This window comes from Polistes fuscatus, unplaced genomic scaffold (assembly GCF_010416935.1).
Source record: "Polistes fuscatus isolate 324 unplaced genomic scaffold, CU_Pfus_HIC Scaffold26, whole genome shotgun sequence".
NCBI classification, from domain to species: domain Eukaryota; kingdom Metazoa; phylum Arthropoda; class Insecta; order Hymenoptera; family Vespidae; genus Polistes; species Polistes fuscatus.
The window spans coordinates 1,858,251-1,878,379 of record NW_025113103.1 but is presented as its reverse complement, the minus strand read 5'-3'; the positions used below and the strand labels follow the sequence as shown (position 1 = coordinate 1,878,379).

Here is a 20,129-nt window from a genome sequence, read left to right as displayed (position 1 = left end):
TGTCAGTGCTAGCAGTATGACAAATATCATTCCCGTTGCGGGGGAGTGAATATAATCCTCTCTCTCTCTCTCTTTCTCTCATAAGTGAACTATACAATATAATAAAAAAAGAAAGAAAGAGAGAGAGAGAGAAATATATGTACTAACTTTCTAGCATGACGTTTAAGTTAACATCGTTTCATGGGTACACCATGAACGGATCCATATTTAATGACGTTAAACGTTACCCCGTTGAATAAGATTCATGTTTCTGTCTTTCTCTTACCCTACTGCTGCATCTTCAGAGACCATCCGTTTGGATCTGCTTCTCTCTAAGGACGAAACAGAGAAACACAGATACACATCATACACAACACATAGACACAACACACTCGTGTGCACGCGTGCACGTGTAGAGAGGAAGGAAGATAGAAGAGGAGATGCGTTGTACACGATGTAGAGACGTCGTAGATTGGTATCCGGTGGTGTATGCTCCCGTGCTTTGGTTGGCTGGGTTGGTTGGGTTGGGTTGGGTTGGTTGCAACCTTGCGAGTCGCTAGTAACCCTAAATCAGAGAGATCCGCGGGAAACCGGGACGAGACGGACACTCGGAATAATTATTCCCTGAATTTGCATACTGATTTTGAGGTCACGTTGCACTACCCCGACCGAACCCCCCCCTTCTCTCTTCTCTTCCCTCGTGACTCCGGTTTCTCTCTCTCTCTCTCACTCTCTTTATCACTGAAATTCGCGTGACCCTCGTCCGAGTCGGATTGTACACGCTCGATAAAATTCTACGACGTGTATATATGCATATCTAGAATAAACGGGTTTAGAAATAAAAAAACAAACGAACGAACGAACAACAAAATAAATAAATCGGTGAGATACTGGAGAGAATATATCGCAACGCACATCAGTATCACTTATTTCGTACGGTGATTACTATATACGAAAAAAACGTTTGCTAGATAAAATAGTAATTAAAAAAAAGTGTTTATAAAAAAGTTATACGCGACTAGAGAGAAAGAGAGAGAGAGAGAGGAAGAGAGAGAGACACGACACGTACGAATACGTTGAAGTACAACGAAGAACTGACTGAGCTTTGTTTTGAACGTTATACGTTGTTAACAAGGTCAAGACTCTCATGCTCGTTTGTCAACGAATACCAAACACGTAGGTAGGTAAATGAAAAACAGAATATTCGTATTTATTTATGTAGGTTAATAATTCGTACAATATTCCTCCTCCAAGCGAACACGCGAATCTTGACATTATGCAATTTTAATTGTTCACTGCAACGAGATGCACCGAATCGCCGAGACGAAATTAATCCAAAATTCGTGTTGCATTTGTCAACGTGTTGTGTTTAATTCGAAATGTAAAAGAAGAATTTCCTCGTGAGTTTCTATTTAAATTCTACTTGAATTCTATTTGAATTTTATTTGAATTCTGTTTAAAAAGGGATTGATTTTTTGTATAATTTTTCGAAAGGACGAAATAATGATTACAAATTAGAATTCAATTGATTGTATTTATGTTAGCCGCTTAAATTAATGTCATAACGTATAGCTCGCATCAATATTCCAACAACGCGCGTCAACGTGTTCTCTAAAGCGTGGAGGATAACACAATACTCGATAGTCTCGAGTTAATGTGCGTTACGTTTATTAATACATCCTCTCTCTTCCTCTCTCTCTCACTCTCTCTAACATTTGCATACGTGTTAATTATGTTGTCTGCCTTCTCTTTGCTCACACACCGAGCAATATCGGCGAGATTGCTACAGAACTCTGATATTTCTCCTAAAATAGGAATCTCGTGCACCGAGACAACTGTGCGCTACCTAACTCGCTCGACCAAAAATAATTTCTCTGTTTCCCTCTGTGTTGTTATAACCCTCTTTTTCAACTAAACTGGGTTACTGATATCGCGAAACTTGCGTTTGTACGCGTCGTTCAACCCCCCCCTCCACTTACCCTACTGTGCACTGAATTTATGTTCTGATGTTTGCAAAATAATCTTCTTTTTTTTTTTCTTCAAAGTTGTACATGAGAAAATTATTAAATGCATATATATATATATTATTTAAATAATAAATATTATAAATAACGTTATCATTGTATAAATTAATGTATAATTTGTAGATCGACCTAAAAATAACGCAAGTCTGTCTATTTAATTATTTGTTTATTTAAAAACAATCATTTGCTCTACGATAAATACCATTTTTTAACGTATTAATTATGCACAGAGAGAAAGAGAGAAAAGAAAACTTCCCCTATCGATTAATATAATAATCCCGAGCGTACATTTTCCAAATTATTTATTCGCATTACGTAATCGAATTACGTGTATCAGTAGATTTGACTGCAATTATATTTAATATGTGGCGAGGAGAACCAATTAAAATTTGCAAAACGAATATTTTTTTTCCCGTTGCATTTGAAATGTTAATTGTTGTTAACGTTTGCATCGACTAACAACGATTTCCGTGAGATAATATAGGGGGGGATAAAATTTGGAGAGGGGGGGGTTACCCCTTTCCATCACCACCACCAGCACCTTCTGTCGAGCGTGTTGAAAAACGTTGAACCCGTGGGGGTCCCATGATTATTCGTACATTGTTTAAGTTTTATCGATGGTAGGAGACAGGTATGGTGGTTACGAGCAAGCGACGACATAAAGCAATCACGAATGAACGCGTGTAGCGTAATTTCTGTCCGCTCGGCATCATTTCGTCCTGGCAATTAGATCCGGCGATAACAAATGGGAACGATCATCGGGTCGGTGTCCTTTTCCGAGTGAGAAAGAGAGGAGGAAATAGGGATGGATGGCAAATCCGTAGAGTGACGAAGAGAAAGAGAGAATAGGGTGGGGGTGGGGGTGGATTGGAATGAGAGGGAGAGAGAGAGAGAAAGGGTGGTGGAAAGGGTGACGGAAAGAGAGGAGGCCGGTTAGTGCGCACAGGGTTGCTTTGAAAATCCAATTTGAATCGGTCGGCCTATCGGTGAGCTGTTCTCTCGCCCGGAGCATGCCAATAATTGGCCGGAAATCGACGAAGAAAATGAATCGAAATGCGTTCGGAACGTGCGCTTGATGCCTGGTACTAATCGCCTAGCGAGAGGGCTATTTTCGATTTTCACTCTTCACCCTCTGTCTCCTACCCTCCATCTCCACTTCTGCTCCCTACCCTTCCCAAGCGTTTGCTTCGGTTCCGTGGGGAACCACCGTAGTGAAATTGGCTACGCGAAATAGTGACATCGAGAGAAAGGGTTTATACATATGTGTGTGTGTGTATGTGTGTGTGTTATAGATCGGATACGATCGGGAATTGATCTGGTTGATCGAATATGAAACTATGAATTATAGGGTTGAAAACCACGAAATTTGATAACACGTTCGCGAAGAGTGGAAAACTTTCCGAAAGGAAGTTTTTTCTTATTCGGCGCAGGGAGGAGGAGGGTGAGGACGGAGGGTTGGAAAGGAAGCATACGCTTAAGAGGAACTTTTATGCGGAATGTTTTAAGATCTTCGACTTGGTGGTGGAGAATAAAAGTTCGGGAAGCATAAAAGGAGTCGTTACTCGCTGACAAAGTCGATATTTTACGAGAAGCCATAGTAAAGTCGAGAAAGGAAGAATACCGAGTTAAGGGACAGGTCGGTGGGCCTGCATTACGTCAGAAACTATGTCGGTGATGGTAGGGATGGTGTTGGTTCTACTACTGGTGATGGTTTTGGCTCGATGTCGAGAAGTGTCCGGTGGTGGTGGATAGAGAAAAGGAAAAGAAATAGTCGCTTCCTGACTTTCGCGGTCGTTATGAAGTCTCCAAGATACTCCCCAGCGTATTCCTTTTATTGGCCTAATCCCGAGAGGATTATACCAACCTAGAGTTCGTTTTCCCATGGCACTTCTTTTCTATCTTTCTCTTTCATTTATTTTTCTAAAAAAGAAGAGGACTTCGCGAGACATTAAAGATACTCGTCTAGGAAAGTGCACGCTCCTCAACGACTATGATTTATCATCCTTCTGGGTGCTGCTGGATGCACCAGGTTAAGGATAGAAAAAAAGTATTCTATTTTCTTTCTTTCGTCTCGTACGATCCATCCCTTAAATTCACCTTTTGATTTATATGATCGTTTCGGGGGTGGGGAAATATAAAAAAATAAAACACAAATTTTCATCGATTCTCACCTATCGATCGCGTAGAACGGATTACCTGTCAACGCGTAATCGAAACTGATATTCGTCCTACGATATCAAATAATTTTAGCTTTTTTTTTGATTTTCTTTTGATTTTCTTTACTTACTTCCCTTCTAACACGCAAGTTATTTTTATTCTTTCCCTCCCCCCAAAAAAAAATTATGCGTTCTTCCTTACTCGTTGAAAATCGTTATGGCGTTTGACATCGAGGATGATGAAGGGATATCACCTAGAAACGACCAAAGCCTACTACGACGATGATATCGATGTCATCTCGTAACGCGTGATCCGACTTACGACACGCCTATTTCTTTCTTTTTTCTTTTTTTTTTTTTATTATCTCTCTTATACCCGTCGATGGGGAAATAAAGTTTCCATCTTATATCTCTCGTGCACGTTTTTCAAGACGATAAACGTACCACCACCACCACCACCACAATCACCATACCCCGTGCGAATGAGAAAATTATTCTCGCGTTTTGAACTGTCGGATTGGTGAAAATATTTTATCGAAAAGAAAAAAAAAAGAAAAAAAGAAACTATGCGAATTTATGGGGGTGGGGGGTTGGCTACACTACACAACTATCGCACAGTGATATAAATTTATCTATTGGATAATAGTATCACGTTGCTATTGCAACCGACAGGTTGCTCTCGAGTTAACGGAGCTTAATATATGATCGTGATCCATCCATCATCGAAGCTTCTAAAGCTAAAACCCCGATATACATAATGCTCGTGGTTCTCTCCTATCAAAAGAGAGAGAGAGAGAGGGGGGAGGGGGGGAAGTTAAAACTTTGGACCAACTCTCGTTCTCTTTCTCAGCAGATTCTCCCCCGTGATTTTCGTACCTCGTCCTGTGTCCCTTAAAGTAACAGGGAAAGCTTTTGGACCTTCTTTGGCAGCACGTGACGAGAAACAATGAACCGAACAATGACCGGCGGCTCAACAATAGTGTCGACCAAAATTTCTTGTCGTTGCTTTGCCAAAAAGCCCCGAGGGTTCTCCTACTATTCGCCCTTGTTACCTTTTCCCTTGTCCTCCTATAACACAACGTTCCTCGTCCTCGTTCCACTCGTGGCAGTCGCGTTCGGCTTCGTTAACGCTGATGACTTTCCGTTTTCGAATGTAACTTTCAACGTGGAGAAGTTACCTTCACTTATTCTCATATATGAGCTGGTAAACCGTGCATGTATTAAGGGAAACGGTAATGAACAACAACAGCACGTGGTGTAGGTAGGAAGACAAGACGAAACAGCAAAGCTGGATGATGAACGTCACGCCTAACGTGTCTGTTCGTTTTCTTCTCGTGGGTTGGGGTGGGGGGGTGGGTTTTCGATTCGACCAGGAATAACGCGTATTTCTTCCTCGTATTTTCTAACCCACAGCTGGAATTCATCTCTCTCACTCTCTCTCTCTGTATGTTTTATTTGTGTACTTGCAACTACAACGTGGGTAGTAGTTGTTACGTGTCAACGAAGGCAACCGAGTCTCGGTTACACATGCCAGCCAACAACCCGACGCAAACATCGTGTGTTTTCCGCGTTCGTGACAGGATAAAGTTGGAGAGAGAGAGAGAGTGAAGAAGGGAATGGGGAGGGAAGGGCAGTACTGTTCAGTGAAATTCTTCGAATACCACAGTGCATCAAAGTTTCAACATAATAACGTTGATTATAAAAGATACTGTGTTCCATATTTCAACGTTGCTTTTTCAAACACGTAACCACCAAAACGTTTCATTTAATTATAACAATCGATTACACGGGTTTATCGATAACTCGTTAAAAACCGGTCCGAAGAAGATTTCTTACGTGTCAGGGTGGAGAAAAGTTTGAGAATGAAACAATAATAAAAAAGAAAAATAAAATGGATTGAAAGTTAAACGTTGATAGAAAAAGGATCGTATCCGCGTATTTTTCTACGATGAAGGAACTAAAACCTTTTGACGGGTTTCGTTAGGATAGATTTTACGAGTGACCACTAACTCCCAAAACTATAACAAGCAACCAAGCAACCACCACCATCACCCAGTGGTGGTATCGCCATCATACACAGAGACGATCAACCTTTTGGGTACTAACACGATACAGAAACGCTATCACCTTGCCAACCACCACCACCACCACCACCATCACCAGTTCGCACACAGTTTGGTACTATCGTTTTATTAGAAACGCCGCGTCAGCTTCCGCGGTAACGGAGACACCTCGGCAATAACGCCGACAGCTCGTTACAACCTTGATAAAGCGTACACTCTCTGTGTATATGTTTGTATGTGTGTGTATATGTGTGTTTGTGTCAGTAACACCAGACGATCAAGACGGCCACCACCAAGACGAAGATAGAAGAAGAATTAGGTGGAAAAGGGGCTGATGGGGGTGATGGGGGACTTTATAGAGAAAGTGTGTGTACGTGTATGTGTGTGTGTGTGTGAGAGAGAGAGAGAAAATTTTCCTCAACGAAAGCAACTTCTCGTTCCTCTCCTTTGAAAACCTCAACCCGATACAACTTTTTAGGATGGCCAGATCCTTTCTTCTCCGGCTGACGTCGCAGAGACTGATTGGCTTTTAACCCGCTGCTAAAAAAAAATGAGTGAGAAAGAAACAGCAAGGGATAGAAAGAGAGAATGAGAGAGAGAGAGAGAAGAAGTGGGGGTTAGTATAATGAATGCTGTACCACAAAAACGTCTTTGAAGATTGATGATCGGCAACGATTACTGAAATCGCTTCGCGTAATGGATGAAAGTGGTCGGTTGGAAAGAACTTCTTCTTCTTATTCTTCTTATTCTTCTTCTTTACCGAACGGTTTATTTCTTCTAGGTGACTTTATTTCAACGAATTTAAAAGAATACTCTTGGAAGGGATGCCAAGTAGAATAAAATAAGATAATATTCGATATAGTGACGATTATAAAAGAAAAGTTTGTCAGAAATGAAAACTATGACTCTTCCTATGGCTAAATATTAACCCTTTAGTGGCTTTCCATAAAATGCCACTGAGATACGGACCATTATAAAGGCTTTCCATAAAATGTCATTGTAATTGCAATGTATTAATGACAATGCCAATGTAAATTAAAAAACGCATGCTAAAACGTAATAAATACCCTGGAAAATAATTTATTTACAAATACCCTTTAAAGAAATATTTGTTCGTTTGAAAATATTCGAGCAACTTGGGTTCTCCGCTGTATATTAATATTAATAGTATTAATATTAATTAAATTAATATTAATTGATATTAATTAAATTTAATATTAATTAAATAGTATATTATAAAATGTAAATTATCTTTTTATCGTTTTATAGATTTATTTAATCAACCTGTATATAATCTATCAACTATCGTAGAAAAAAAAAGTGATTCGTAACTATATTATTATTTTATTATACCTGACATCTTTTTCGAAAAATTTTCGTAAACCCGTCGAATAAAATCAAATAAAAATATCGACAAAAATACGTAAAATACGAATCGATAGATTCACGCTAACGATTATTATCGAACGCATATACGCGTTCGTAGTAGTCAAAAGGGGGCGGATTAAACTTTCGTTTTATTTTTTTTTCTCTCGTTCAAGTTACCAATTTTCTTTTCTTCCCTCTTTTATTTTTTTTTTTTGTAATCGAAACGATTTTTTATCAAAAACTTTTCGAAGAAGAGTCTGAATAAGGAAACTCGACGCGTTATATCCATCTTTCATGAAACGCATACCACCCACACCCCTTGGCAAAGCAACGCAGAACCAGCACCAGTACCAGCACCAGCACCAGCACAGCACAGCAATAACCCCGGCTTAGAGAAGCATAGTCTGGGTTCTGGCTAGCCAAAGCTCTTGGAAGACGTAGGGGGAAGGGGGGAAGCAAGGAAGGAACAGGGGGCGGGGGTGGGATTTAACGTAGCGTGATGGAGTTTGCCAAAGTCCTGGGAAATTGAACTCAAGGTCAAATATTTCGGATTACTTCGCGATAAACCGAATTTTCTCAAACTCTACCTTTTTTTTCCCTTACTTTTACGTATCAATTACGTTCGAGGTAATAATAATTAACGTCGAGGAATTTAATAAGTGTAGGTTACGTTTTTTTCTTTTTTTAAAAAAGGAAAAAGAAAAAAAAGAAAAAGAGAGAACTAACTACCAACACCGGATATCTCGTTGTAAAAATAACGACGACGCGAGGAAGCTCTTTGAAAGAGAAAAAAAAGTACGAAAAAGTACGAAAAATAAAAAAAAAAGATAAAAATTACGAGAAAAAATCATCTCGAAGAAAATTTCCTTCTCATCGATACCTTTTTACGTAGGAAAAAAGTTTCGTTTAATGATTAACGAGATCTTTCTCATAGAATATCTCTCTCTCTCTCTTTCTTTCTTACTCTCCCTTTTGTGAAAGAATTCTTAACTGATACGAAAAGTTTTTCGAGAAAAATTGATTTCATCGATACGTTTTCTCATCTTATCCATTTTCCTTTCCTTTTCTTTTCTTTTCTTTTCTATTCTATTCTTTTTCACTTTGATTATAACTGTGGTACTAAGTTGTCCAACTAAAACTTTGTCAAGTTTGTAGAGAATCAATCGCGAAACGATAAAATCGGACGCCACGATTGCAATTTCGTTGCAACGAAATCAAAAGATACGTGTGTGTGTGTGTGTGTGTGTTGAAGCCTAAAATAGTGAAACACCAAGTGGGGTGTGTGTCTATCATCTATCCCCTCTTCTATCGAAATGCATGAAAATTCTACGAGCACGCGCCAACGGGAAACGATCTAATCAAAACGACAAATCGATATGATAATAAAAAAGGAAAAGATAAAAATAAAATAAAAAAAAGAAGGAAGGTGGGGGTGGAAAAAAAAAATGGATTCGGCGGTAGGTACCAACACGAAATTTACACAAAAACTAAAATCACATTTTCAAGCCCGGGTCTCGCTCGAAATTCGGACAAACTCGATTAACCGACGGTCGACGTTCGGGTGAAAACGGTGGGGGTGTGTGAGGGGGTGTGAGGGTCGTTTCACGGCATCGCTAATAATCGTCGCAATCAACGAGACATTTTTTTGCGTTAAAGTCATCGCCGTGCGATGAAAAAAGCAAAAAAAAAAAAAAAAGGGAAAAATGATATTATCGCAGGTAACGAATCGCACGCTAATAATTTGGGACAGACACAAGTCCTGCAATAATTCATAGGTCCTGATAAAACCACGTTGCGCATTTAGGGTAACGAGAAGTATTTATATTAATCGATTGGAAGGACAAACCCCCATAATAATACCATACACGTCTTAACATCAAAAATATTACTGCGTAACGAGTATAAAAAAATTGGCCCCATTCATGAACATATATGAATAATATAATATTGTATAATTATATATATAATAATAATATTATATAAATTATATCACACATTTATTGAAAAAATATAATTTGTTTTCTTTCCTAATTATATAACTGCTAATCCCATAGAAAACGAATCATATATAACAATGTATGAATATCTCACGTATGATCATAAAAAATTGGCCCCATTCATGAACATATTATATATGAATAATATAATATTGTATAATTATATATATATAATAATATTATATAAATTATATGAAACATTTATTGAAAAAATATAATTTGTTCTCTTTTATAATTCTATAATTTGATAATATTTTCATGCATGTTCATAGATGTGTCCAGCTTATCTTTTTTATTTTCACCAGCTGTTCTTTATCTTTCTCATTTTGTTTCTCTCTCTCTCTCTCTCTCTATTTTTATCTTTCGCTCATCCTCTCCGGTATACCGATTTTCGATGGGTACCGTTACGGAAGGTACAAACTCGATTTACAGGGCGACACGCGACACGCACCGACGATAACCACCACAGTTAACGACGTTTCCCCGTTGGCGCGTCGAACATCGAGTAATTTGATTGCATTGGAACAGAATGTGGGAACGAGAGGCAAGGCTAGAGGAAAAACGGGGCTGAGGTGAATGAGGGTTGAGTGGGAAGAAGGAGGACGAGGACGAGGAGAAGGAGGAGGAGGAGGTGGCATCGAAAATACAGTTCTCGAGGCCGATAATACGATAAACACACAACAGAATTTTCTCTTCGATCGAGAAATTGTCGCCATTATCAACTATATGCATACAGTTACTTTACGTACGTGTATGTGTATGTGTGTGTGACATAAATTGACCCCGAATAATATCCTCTTCTATTCTCGTTCCGCTTTGCTTTTCACAATTTTTTTTCTCTTTCTTTTTGTTTCGTTTAAAAACGTTTCCGAAAAATATTCGTTAAACTTCTAATTTATTTCCAACGAATCAAATAATTATTATTCATGCTGTACTTACGCTGTTTTTCTCTTGTGCTTTTTACTTTCTTCTTTTTTTATATATTTCCGTTCGTTTCTTAAAGTATCATTCGTTTGTTCACCCCTTTTATTTCTCTTTTTTTTTGTTAATTTTATACGAACTATTTCTACGTTTAAACTTACGATCGCGACCAGACTAACATCGGAATTACATTAGAGTTAAAACAAAACAATGGGGAATTTGTATTAGAAGAAAACGAAATGGGTACAAGGTAGATACGTATCGGCAATTTCGTCTCTCTTTCCTGACATTCGAAAAGAGAAAACGCGTTCCTGTTCGTTTCCTCTTCTTCTTCTTTCCTTCCCCTTCTCTCTCTTTCTTTTAACCGAAATAAATTAGTAGTCATTAGTTCCCCGTGGTATTTTCTTTAACCCCTCGCTCGCGAGTGTATCGATTCATTCATTCATTCATTCATTCATTCGTTTTCCTTACCGAACACAAGTTCTACCGTTGTTTCCCGTAACATTATGTAAAATGGAAACACCGATTTTAAAGCAGCCATAAAAGGAATTTAATTAAGGTGTATTTACGAGGACCTGGCGAGAACCAACGGATGCTTTAATCGAATCGTTTCACCGAATACGCCGAATAAACATTACGATGAGCACGTTTCTTTCTTTCTTTCTTTTCTTGACTCCTTGTTTCCTATATATATACGATAGTACTAGAAATTAATACGCGAGAATCAGTTGATTACGATTAATATATTTTCTGTTATTTTAAACAAATAAAAAACAAACGAAAATATAACGATCCAATTATGACAAAGAACAAAATAATCAACTTTTTCTTAATTAAGCTACTTTAAAGTTATTATAAAAGCCATCGATCCATCATCATCATCATCATCATCGATGTTAATATTAAAAATTAAGATCAATTAAGCTCCTCTCTATCATTCTTTTTCTTAAGAGTAAAAAGTATCATCAAAATATCAATCGGTTAGGCTGCCTGTGTGATTTTTAGTGATTCATCGCTACCGAGAAGAAGACTTAGAGAGAAAAATAAAAGAACTTGGACACTCGAGTGTTAAGAGGACAAAAGATCAGAAAGAGAGAGACGAAAAATCCTCCGACTCGACAGAGACGAAAAATTCTCCGACTCGAGAGAGACGAAAAATCCTCCGACTCGAAAGAGACGAAAAATCCTCCGACTCGAAAGAGACGAAAAATTCTCCGACTCGAGAGAGACGAAAAATCCTCCGACTCGAGAGAGACGAAAAATCCTCCGACTCGAGAGAGACGAAAAATCCTCCGACTCGACAGAGACGAAAAATCCTCCGACTCGACAGAGACGAAAAATTCTTCGACTCGACAGAGACGAAAAATCCTCCGACTCGAAAGAGACGAAAAATCCTCCGACTCGAGAGAGACGAAAAATTCTCCGACTCGACAGAGACGAAAAATTATCCGACTCGATAGAGACGAAAAATCCTCCGACTCGATAGAGACGAAAAATCCTCCGACTCGACAGAGACGAAAAATTCTCCGACTCGAGAGAGACGAAAAATCCTCCGACTCGAGAGAGACGAAAAATCCTCCGAATCGAGAGAGACGAAAAATCCTCCGATTCGAGAGAGACGAAAAATTCTCCGACTCGAGAGAGACGAAAAATCCTCCGACTCGAAAGAGACGAAAAATCCTCCGACTCGACAGAGACGAAAAATTCTCCGACTCGAGAGAGACGAAAAATCCTCCGACTCGACAGAGACGAAAAATTCTCCGACTCGACAGAGACGAAAAATCCTCCGACTCGACAGAGACGAAAAATTCTCCGACTCGAGAGAGACGAAAAATCCTCCGACTCGACAGAGACGAAAAATTCTCCGACTCGAGAGAGACGAAAAATCCTCCGAGTCGAGAGAGACGAAAAATCCTCCGAGTCGAGAGAGACGAAAAATCCTCCGACTCGAGAGAGACGAAAAATCCTCCGATTCGAGAGAGACGAAAAATTCTCCGACTCGAGAGAGACGAAAAATCCTCCGACTCAAAAGAGACGAAAAATCCTCCGAGTCGAAAGAGACGAAAAATCCTCCGACTAGAGAGAGACGAAAAATCCTCCGACTCAAAAGAGACGAAAAATCCTCCGATTCGAGAGAGACGAAAAATCCTCCGACTCGAAAGAGACGAAAAATCCTCCGACTCGAAAGAGACGAAAAATCCTCCGACTAGAGAGAGACGAAAAATCCTCCGACTCGACAGAGACGAAAAATCCTCCGACTCGAGAGAGACGAAAAATTCTCCGACTCGAGAGAGACGAAAAATCCTCCGACTCGAGAGAGACGAAAAATCCTCCGACTCGAGAGAGGAATTTTCGTCAGAGGCGCCAACCGAATCGAAAGAATAGCTCCGGTTCTTAGAGTGAAAATGACGAAAAAAAAAAAGGAAAATAAGAGTCTCTCGAACGAGGATCCACTAATTAAACGACACTCGTTCGATTTCGATAGGACGATACTACAACGCTAAACTGCAACACTCGCAACAAACCTCTTTTCTTTTCCTTTCCTCATTTTCCTCTTATTTCGCGACGTGTTCGTTTTACTTCGAAACGATTTTTCTGAACAAACAAAACAAAAACAAATACAGACCGAACATTTTTCTTAATTCCACTTCGATACCGGAATTTTTTTTTCAAGAACGTTTTCCCAACGCAGCCACCCCCTCAACCCCTTTCCCCAATCTACCCCAACCTATTCCTCTCGTCATCCTTAAAATAATTCCTCGATGATAAGCATCAAATTACAAATTATCCACTTAAATAATGTTTTCTTATTCGTAATCATTCGAAATCTTTTTTGATATACTCTAGGAGATTTTTTATAATTTTTATCTCGAGAAATATTATTATTACGTCAATAAAAACTCATTTTCGATAGTTTACCATTCGTTTAATAAACGCATATTCAATTTTTAACGCAACAAATTGAAAATACTTATTACCAAAATTCTTTGACTATTATGTTTTTTAGTAATAGAAATAATCAATCTAACAAAACAAAATTTCACGTGTTCAACATTTTTCTTCCATTAAGATATTTACACGTTCAAATTTGAAAATCAATTGATTGCAGTAACAGTAACAGTTAACTTTTTTCTTTTTCCATAAAGATTTGAAACACTCTCTTCGTCTTTGCGTGTCTCTCTCTCTCTCTATCTCTCTCTCACTCTCTCTCTTTGGCTTGCACTATCTTTCAGGTCGACGTCCGAAGGGCCGAGGTCGTCTACCGGAGGAGATCTAAACTCGCGCCATTCTTCTGGCAATGCAGCAACACACTAACAAACTTTCCGGAATATTTTTCGGATTACGAGAAAAGACGGAAATGAGACAGAGAAACGAAAGAAAGAAAAAGAAATAGAAAAAAAAAAAAAAAAAATGTAAAATAAAACAGAAAAATACGGAAGGACACGACTACACATATACACACACACACACACACACACATATATATCTATACAACGTACGAAGTAACACCGACTATGCAAATATCAGACATACGAGCTTGCCTCGTTATGCAAACATTTTTACCAACGTCAACGGAAACTTTTTTATTCGATGGAATAAAGATGACGATCGTTAAGCGGGAAATATAAAAGGAACTAGTATCCTCAAATGCAAAGTGATTCGAGGAAAATCTTTCTTGTAAAATTCCTCTCTCTCTCTCTCTTACTCTCTTACTCTCTCTCTTAATGAAGAGCCCCGAAATAAAGGCAAATAGAACTCGACGGAGCAAAAGCCTTGTATTATCTTAGCAGAATAGACCGTAATATTTATCATTCTCTCTCGTTTTTCCTCTCCCTTTTGCCCTAACTGTACCCTCCCTCCCTCCTACCTACCCTAACCCTCCCCCTCCTCCCCCTACTCCTTACTCTCTCTTCTATTCTCGTTTTCTTTTCAGTGAAAAGTCAAGAAGCTTCCCTCGAAGACTCCTCTCGCTTTGCCGCTAATTTTTTATAATCTCATTTAGAAGCGTTGTGTAAGAGAGTGAAAGAGTGAGAGAGAGAGAGATCGCATCGCGACATAATTTAATTTCACCCTAGCGGACAAGGATGAAAAGGAGGATGAAGAAGAAGAAGAAGAAGAAGGAGGAGGAGGAGTAGTAGAAGAAGAAGAATCCGTCCTGCTAACTTCATAATGAGCATTCCACCGGAGAACTGATGAAAGCAATGTTGCCCCGACCTAGTCAACGATATTATTAAGTTTCACGGAGGTGGCACACACAGAACCTCTCGATAAAGTGCACCTCTACCTCCTATATATAATATATTTTACCGGACTAAAGTAAAACTAAGAAAATAAAAATATAATAGCAATTTTCCTTCGTAAAAGTTACTACTACTACTACTACTTCTACTACTATTCTTTGTATTAGAAGAAAACAGAATTACTCTCTCGTACTTCTTCATTTTATAAGAATGACAATACCTTTATTATCGAGTATGACAATTATTAAGGTTGATAATGAATTTGAATAAATAAAATATTTGAGAGAACGATAGGATAAGATTACAAAGTTAGTAAAAGTATGTGCAATGGTGCGTTGGGTTACTTGTGAATAAGGCTTTAAGTCCGATCTCGGCTTGTAATCGTGGCGGGGATGGATGCAGGCAACGGGTCTCGTCCGGTTCTTCGGCATAAGAAAGTCGCTTCGTTGCAGTACAGACGATGCATCTGCATCGTCTACTCCCGTATAACTTAGACGAGTAAATCGTTGTTCTAACATTTTATTTCCCCGATCTCGTCGTTCAATCGTTTTTCCAATCGGTTCGGCTTTTACGCGTTCCATTAGGTAAATTTATCTGATTATTTTCGTAAACTTTGATCTAACTCGAGAGCGATTAGCGCGAATGATCGGAAATATTCGATTGACGTCGCGAAAATTGTATTACTAATCGAGTGTGTTGTTTTTAAGTGGGGGGGAAACAAAGAAAATAAGAAAAATGTTAAAAAAACAAACACGTTTTTTCCGTTTCTTCCTAGCACGTAACAACAAAGTGAACGGCGTGCAGAAACACGAGTTGGTTACTATGAAACAACTTAACTTCTTCTACTTCTTCTACTTCTTCTTATCAGGGAAAAATTTCAAGGCTGACTCACGTAGTACGCAAGCCATATCTTGACGGTGAGTAGGTCTCCACCACTCTCTTTCATTTCTAACTTTTTCTTGCTTTCTTTATTTATTTTCTTTTCTTTTTCAAAACTCCCAGTCAGTTTTTCTCTTTCCGTTCGTAGTTCTGTTCGGGGGACAGGGGGGCAGGGGGGTAAATACGCGCCAGCGCGTACCCACGAATCGATACACCTTTGGCCAACTTAGCGATTCAATCAGTGATCGAAACTCAATTTCCTCGGACTGATTCAAAGGATAGAAAGAAAAGATAGAGTAGACAAAAAGATAAAACGAAAGAAGGAAAGAAATAGAGAGAAAGAAAAATACATAAGACATGGAATTGCCAAACCCAGGTAGGGGGAGGAGGAGGAGGAATTTTAGGATTCCCCTTTAAAAAAAAGCTGATTTTAAACGGGATTCGAATGTACACTCGATAAATGTACGCACGATTATCAAAAGAATTTTCTAGCAAGTTTTCTAATTTCAAACAAAATTATCCAACCATCCTCATATGAAACTGAAAACAGATATGAAAATGAATATGACAAGAATATGAAAAAAACGAATGTAGAGGTAAAAAAAAGAACAGAAAAGTAAAATTGATTGATAGAAAAAGTCGAAGAATTCGTTTGACAATGAACATTGTTGCAAATGCAGCGACGAAATGGAAAGAAAAAAAGGAAGGAAGGATGGATGGATGGATTCTTTTGATGAAGAAAGTACCGGTGTCCCCCGTTCGTGTCGGATGCAGCAAACTACTATTGCCGAGCGTTCTTTCATTATGACTGATTTATCGAGGTGCGCCCTCGTCATGCGTGCCAGCGAGCACACATGTGTTTCTATTAATAGATAGACCACCGTGGCTACTTTAAGTCGTCGACGACGACGACGACGACGACGACGATGCAACAACGCCTCGCGATATTCATCCCAGTCTGATGCATGAGTGAAACTAAAACACGAGTTATTTATACACGCGCGTTCCTTATTATTAAATTAATACTAATTAAATAGAACGAGATTTCTGGAATGAAATTTAATAAAATTGACGAGAAACGATCGAGGATAAATTGATTATATTCAATTTTTCTCTCTGCTATTATTAATTTTTATAGGATTATTATAATTTTATTATATTCATATTAAAATATTATATTAGACGAAAAATTGTGTCTGTAATTTTGTGAAGAGAAAATTATTATTGATCGTATATAATTTTTCAATTATATTATTATATAATAATAATAATAAATAAAAATTAATTTATATAAATTATATATAATATTATATCTAATGAACGAATTCGATCAAATGCTATTATTAATATTTATAGGATTATTATAATTTTATTATATTCATATTAAAATATTATATATTAGACGAAAAATTGTGTCTGTAATTTTGTGAAGAGAAAAATTATTATTGATCTTATATAATTTTTCAATTATATTATAATATAATAATAAGTAATAAATAAAAATTAATTTATATAAATTATATATATTATTAATTATATTATTTAATGAACGAATTCGATCAAATTAAAATCACACGAGATTGGAGGGAGAAAAACAATATAAAAATCTGTGATAAAAATAAATTACAAAAATAAGAATTGAAAAAGCCACCGTGTCACCGTCGTAAATGTCGGCCACTAGAATATCATTTTTCAATTATATTATAATATAATAATAAATAATAAATAAAAATTAATTTATATAAATTATATATATTATTAATTAAATTATTTAATGAACGAATTCGATCAAATTAAAATTACACGAAATTGGAGGGAAAAAAACAATATAAAAATCTGTGATAAAAATAAATTACAAAAATAATATTAATAATTAAAAAAAGAGGTGAACAAAACGTGTAAGAGTTGAAAGGGCTACCGTGTCACCGTCGTAAATGTCGGCTACTAGAACGGAAGTGGAATAAACGCGACGGTAATTTAACCACCGAATATAATCCACCCCCTTTTCTACCCGACCACCCCCTTCCCCTAATACCACTTCATATTACTCTGTCTATTTCTCTCAACCCTTTCGTTCACCTTGTAACCACCACTTTTCGCGAGCTTTCGGATAGTACGATAGAGAAATAGGCAGCTTAATAGAAACGATAACGCGTTCTCTTAATGTAATATCGCAGAAAACCACCGTGACATTAACCACCCTCAACGTGACGATGACCTCCCTCCTTACCCCACATCCTCCCCCACATCCTCCCCCAATCGAATCGCTTAAAGCCAAAACGTCGTATCGTTTACGACACTTTCTAGGATAGAAATAGAAATAGAAATAGAGAGAAGCACGAATATTTCGCGAATTGAAGTCACCATGAAATTGAACGAAACATCATCATCATCATTGATAGAGAAATTCAATTGGCTGAATCCTAGACCAATTATTTTATCATCGAAATTAAATTAGATAAAGAAAAAGTAATAACGTGAAAAAAAAGAAAAGAAAGAAGATTAATATAAAAAAAAAGAAAAAAAAATATGTATTTTGATGGAAAGAATTCTAATAGGATTGACATTACATAAAATAAGCCGATAGGATCTATCATAAAGTACTCCTTGTCGATTCCCATACGACTTTTAATTTAAAACGGTGGATAAAACGGTGGATAAAAGGAGGATAAAAGAGGGAAAACGAGGAGGAGGAGGGGGAGGGGGAGGGAGTGAGACGAAGGAATGGATAGTTGAGAACGATACGATAAAATTGATGAAAGCTTAAGAAATCCTAGCGATAAACGACATACAGTCGACCAATCCCCTTCCCGTTCCCCCTACCCTTTCCCTTACCCTTACCCTTTCCCTTTCCGTTCTCGTTCTCCTACCTACGCGATTAGGTACATTTCCCGTGAGTGCGTCCGCTCTTGGCAGTCGATTTACCGACTCAATGATCCGTGGAAGCGTCCCTGTCCCCGTCCCCGTCCTCATCCCACCCCCTCCCTCCTCCACCGTAGTTCCACCTTCTCATGAAATATCGTCAATCCAATTTAACGATAATTAATTGCACTTCACTTCGAGAGAACGCCGATCGAGAGTGATCCGTGACGGAGTCGAGCTTGCCCGGTGCACTCGATTTAATTCGATCCTACTGCGACTGTTCTCTTCTCTCTCTCTCTCTCTCTCTCTCTCGCACACACACGTACACATTTATTCATAAAAAAAAAAGAAAGATTTTGTTTTATCGCTAAAAGATTTTAATCGCGAAATAGAAAAACGAATTACGACCTAATTCGATTGAACTCGAAGAATAATTTTCAAAGACATTTATTTTCTCGAAATTGTAATCATTCGTTATAATTATATTTACGTGTTGTGATTAATGTTATATATTTTAGGGCATTGTATAGAATGTCCAGAAAATTTTGGTCAATCTATGGAATCAATGAGTAATATGTATGACGTGTATATGTTTTAACAGATTACATTTTATAGAATTTATCTATTATTTTCAACATTAACACATACATATATATTTATATAGTTATTTATATATAAAAATAATAATAAACATATATATATAGATGGTATATATTTAAAAATTTATTAAAAAAAAAATATATATTTTAGAACCTATCTATTATTTTCAATATTAACTCTGTGTAACATAGATATATATATATATATATATATAATATATAAATAATAATCACCATACATATATTTATATAGTTATTTATATATAAAAATAATAATAAACATATATATATAGATGGTATATATGTAAAAATTCATTTAAGAAAAAAAAATATATTTTATAGAACCTATCTATTATTTTCAATATTAACTCTGTGCAACACATATATATATAAATAATAATCACCATACATACATATTTATATAGTTATTTATATATAAAAATTATAATTACCATACATACATATATATATGTAAAAATTCATTTAAAAAAAAAAAATACATTTTATAGAACCTATCTATTATTTTCAACATTAACTCTGTGTAACACATATATATATAGTTATTTATATATAAAAATAATAATCACCATATATACATATATATTATAAATATGTAAAAATTCAGAGTACGACATGGCACGTTCGATGTTATTGATAAATCACGTTTTACAAACTCGCCTTTTAAATTGTTTGTGGAAAATTCTATCTTCTCTCTCTCTCTGACACCCAACCACCCACACGTACACATACAGATACACCTACACGCGTGGAGTACACGCCCGTGTAACATATCCCAGGGATCTAATTAGTAATCAGGTGTATGCTCTACGACTTAAGCGGGTTAAAAGGGAGTTAAAGGGATCGAAGTCATCGTATAGGACGGTTTTGCATTGTGTCCCTATCTCGTTCCAATTACACGTTGAAATTGCGGTTTAATCTGAATACAGTGTGTCACCCCCCTCTTCCTCGTTTCTCATCCCCCGTCGTAGTTGATCGTCGTCGTCGTCGTAGTTCACCACTACATTGAAACCGAACTGAGA

The 20,129-nt window shown here is 37.3% G+C and overlaps 1 protein-coding gene across 9 annotated transcripts in view; it reads right to left on the bottom strand.

The window, feature by feature from the left end:
- The window catches only part of LOC122518817 (E3 ubiquitin-protein ligase highwire-like), a 202,245-nt gene that overhangs the window by 81,386 nt on the left and 100,730 nt on the right, over positions 1-20,129 (bottom strand). The window contains exon 1 of one of the 9 annotated variants that reach the window (XM_043637929.1): positions 266-550. The exons of the other annotated variants lie outside the window; for them this stretch is intronic. Within the exon in view, the coding sequence (XP_043493864.1) occupies positions 266-291 (26 nt within the window). The 5' untranslated portion in view covers positions 292-550. Of the gene's footprint in view, positions 1-265; positions 551-20,129 lie in introns of those variants that run through there. 9 annotated transcript variants of the gene reach the window in all.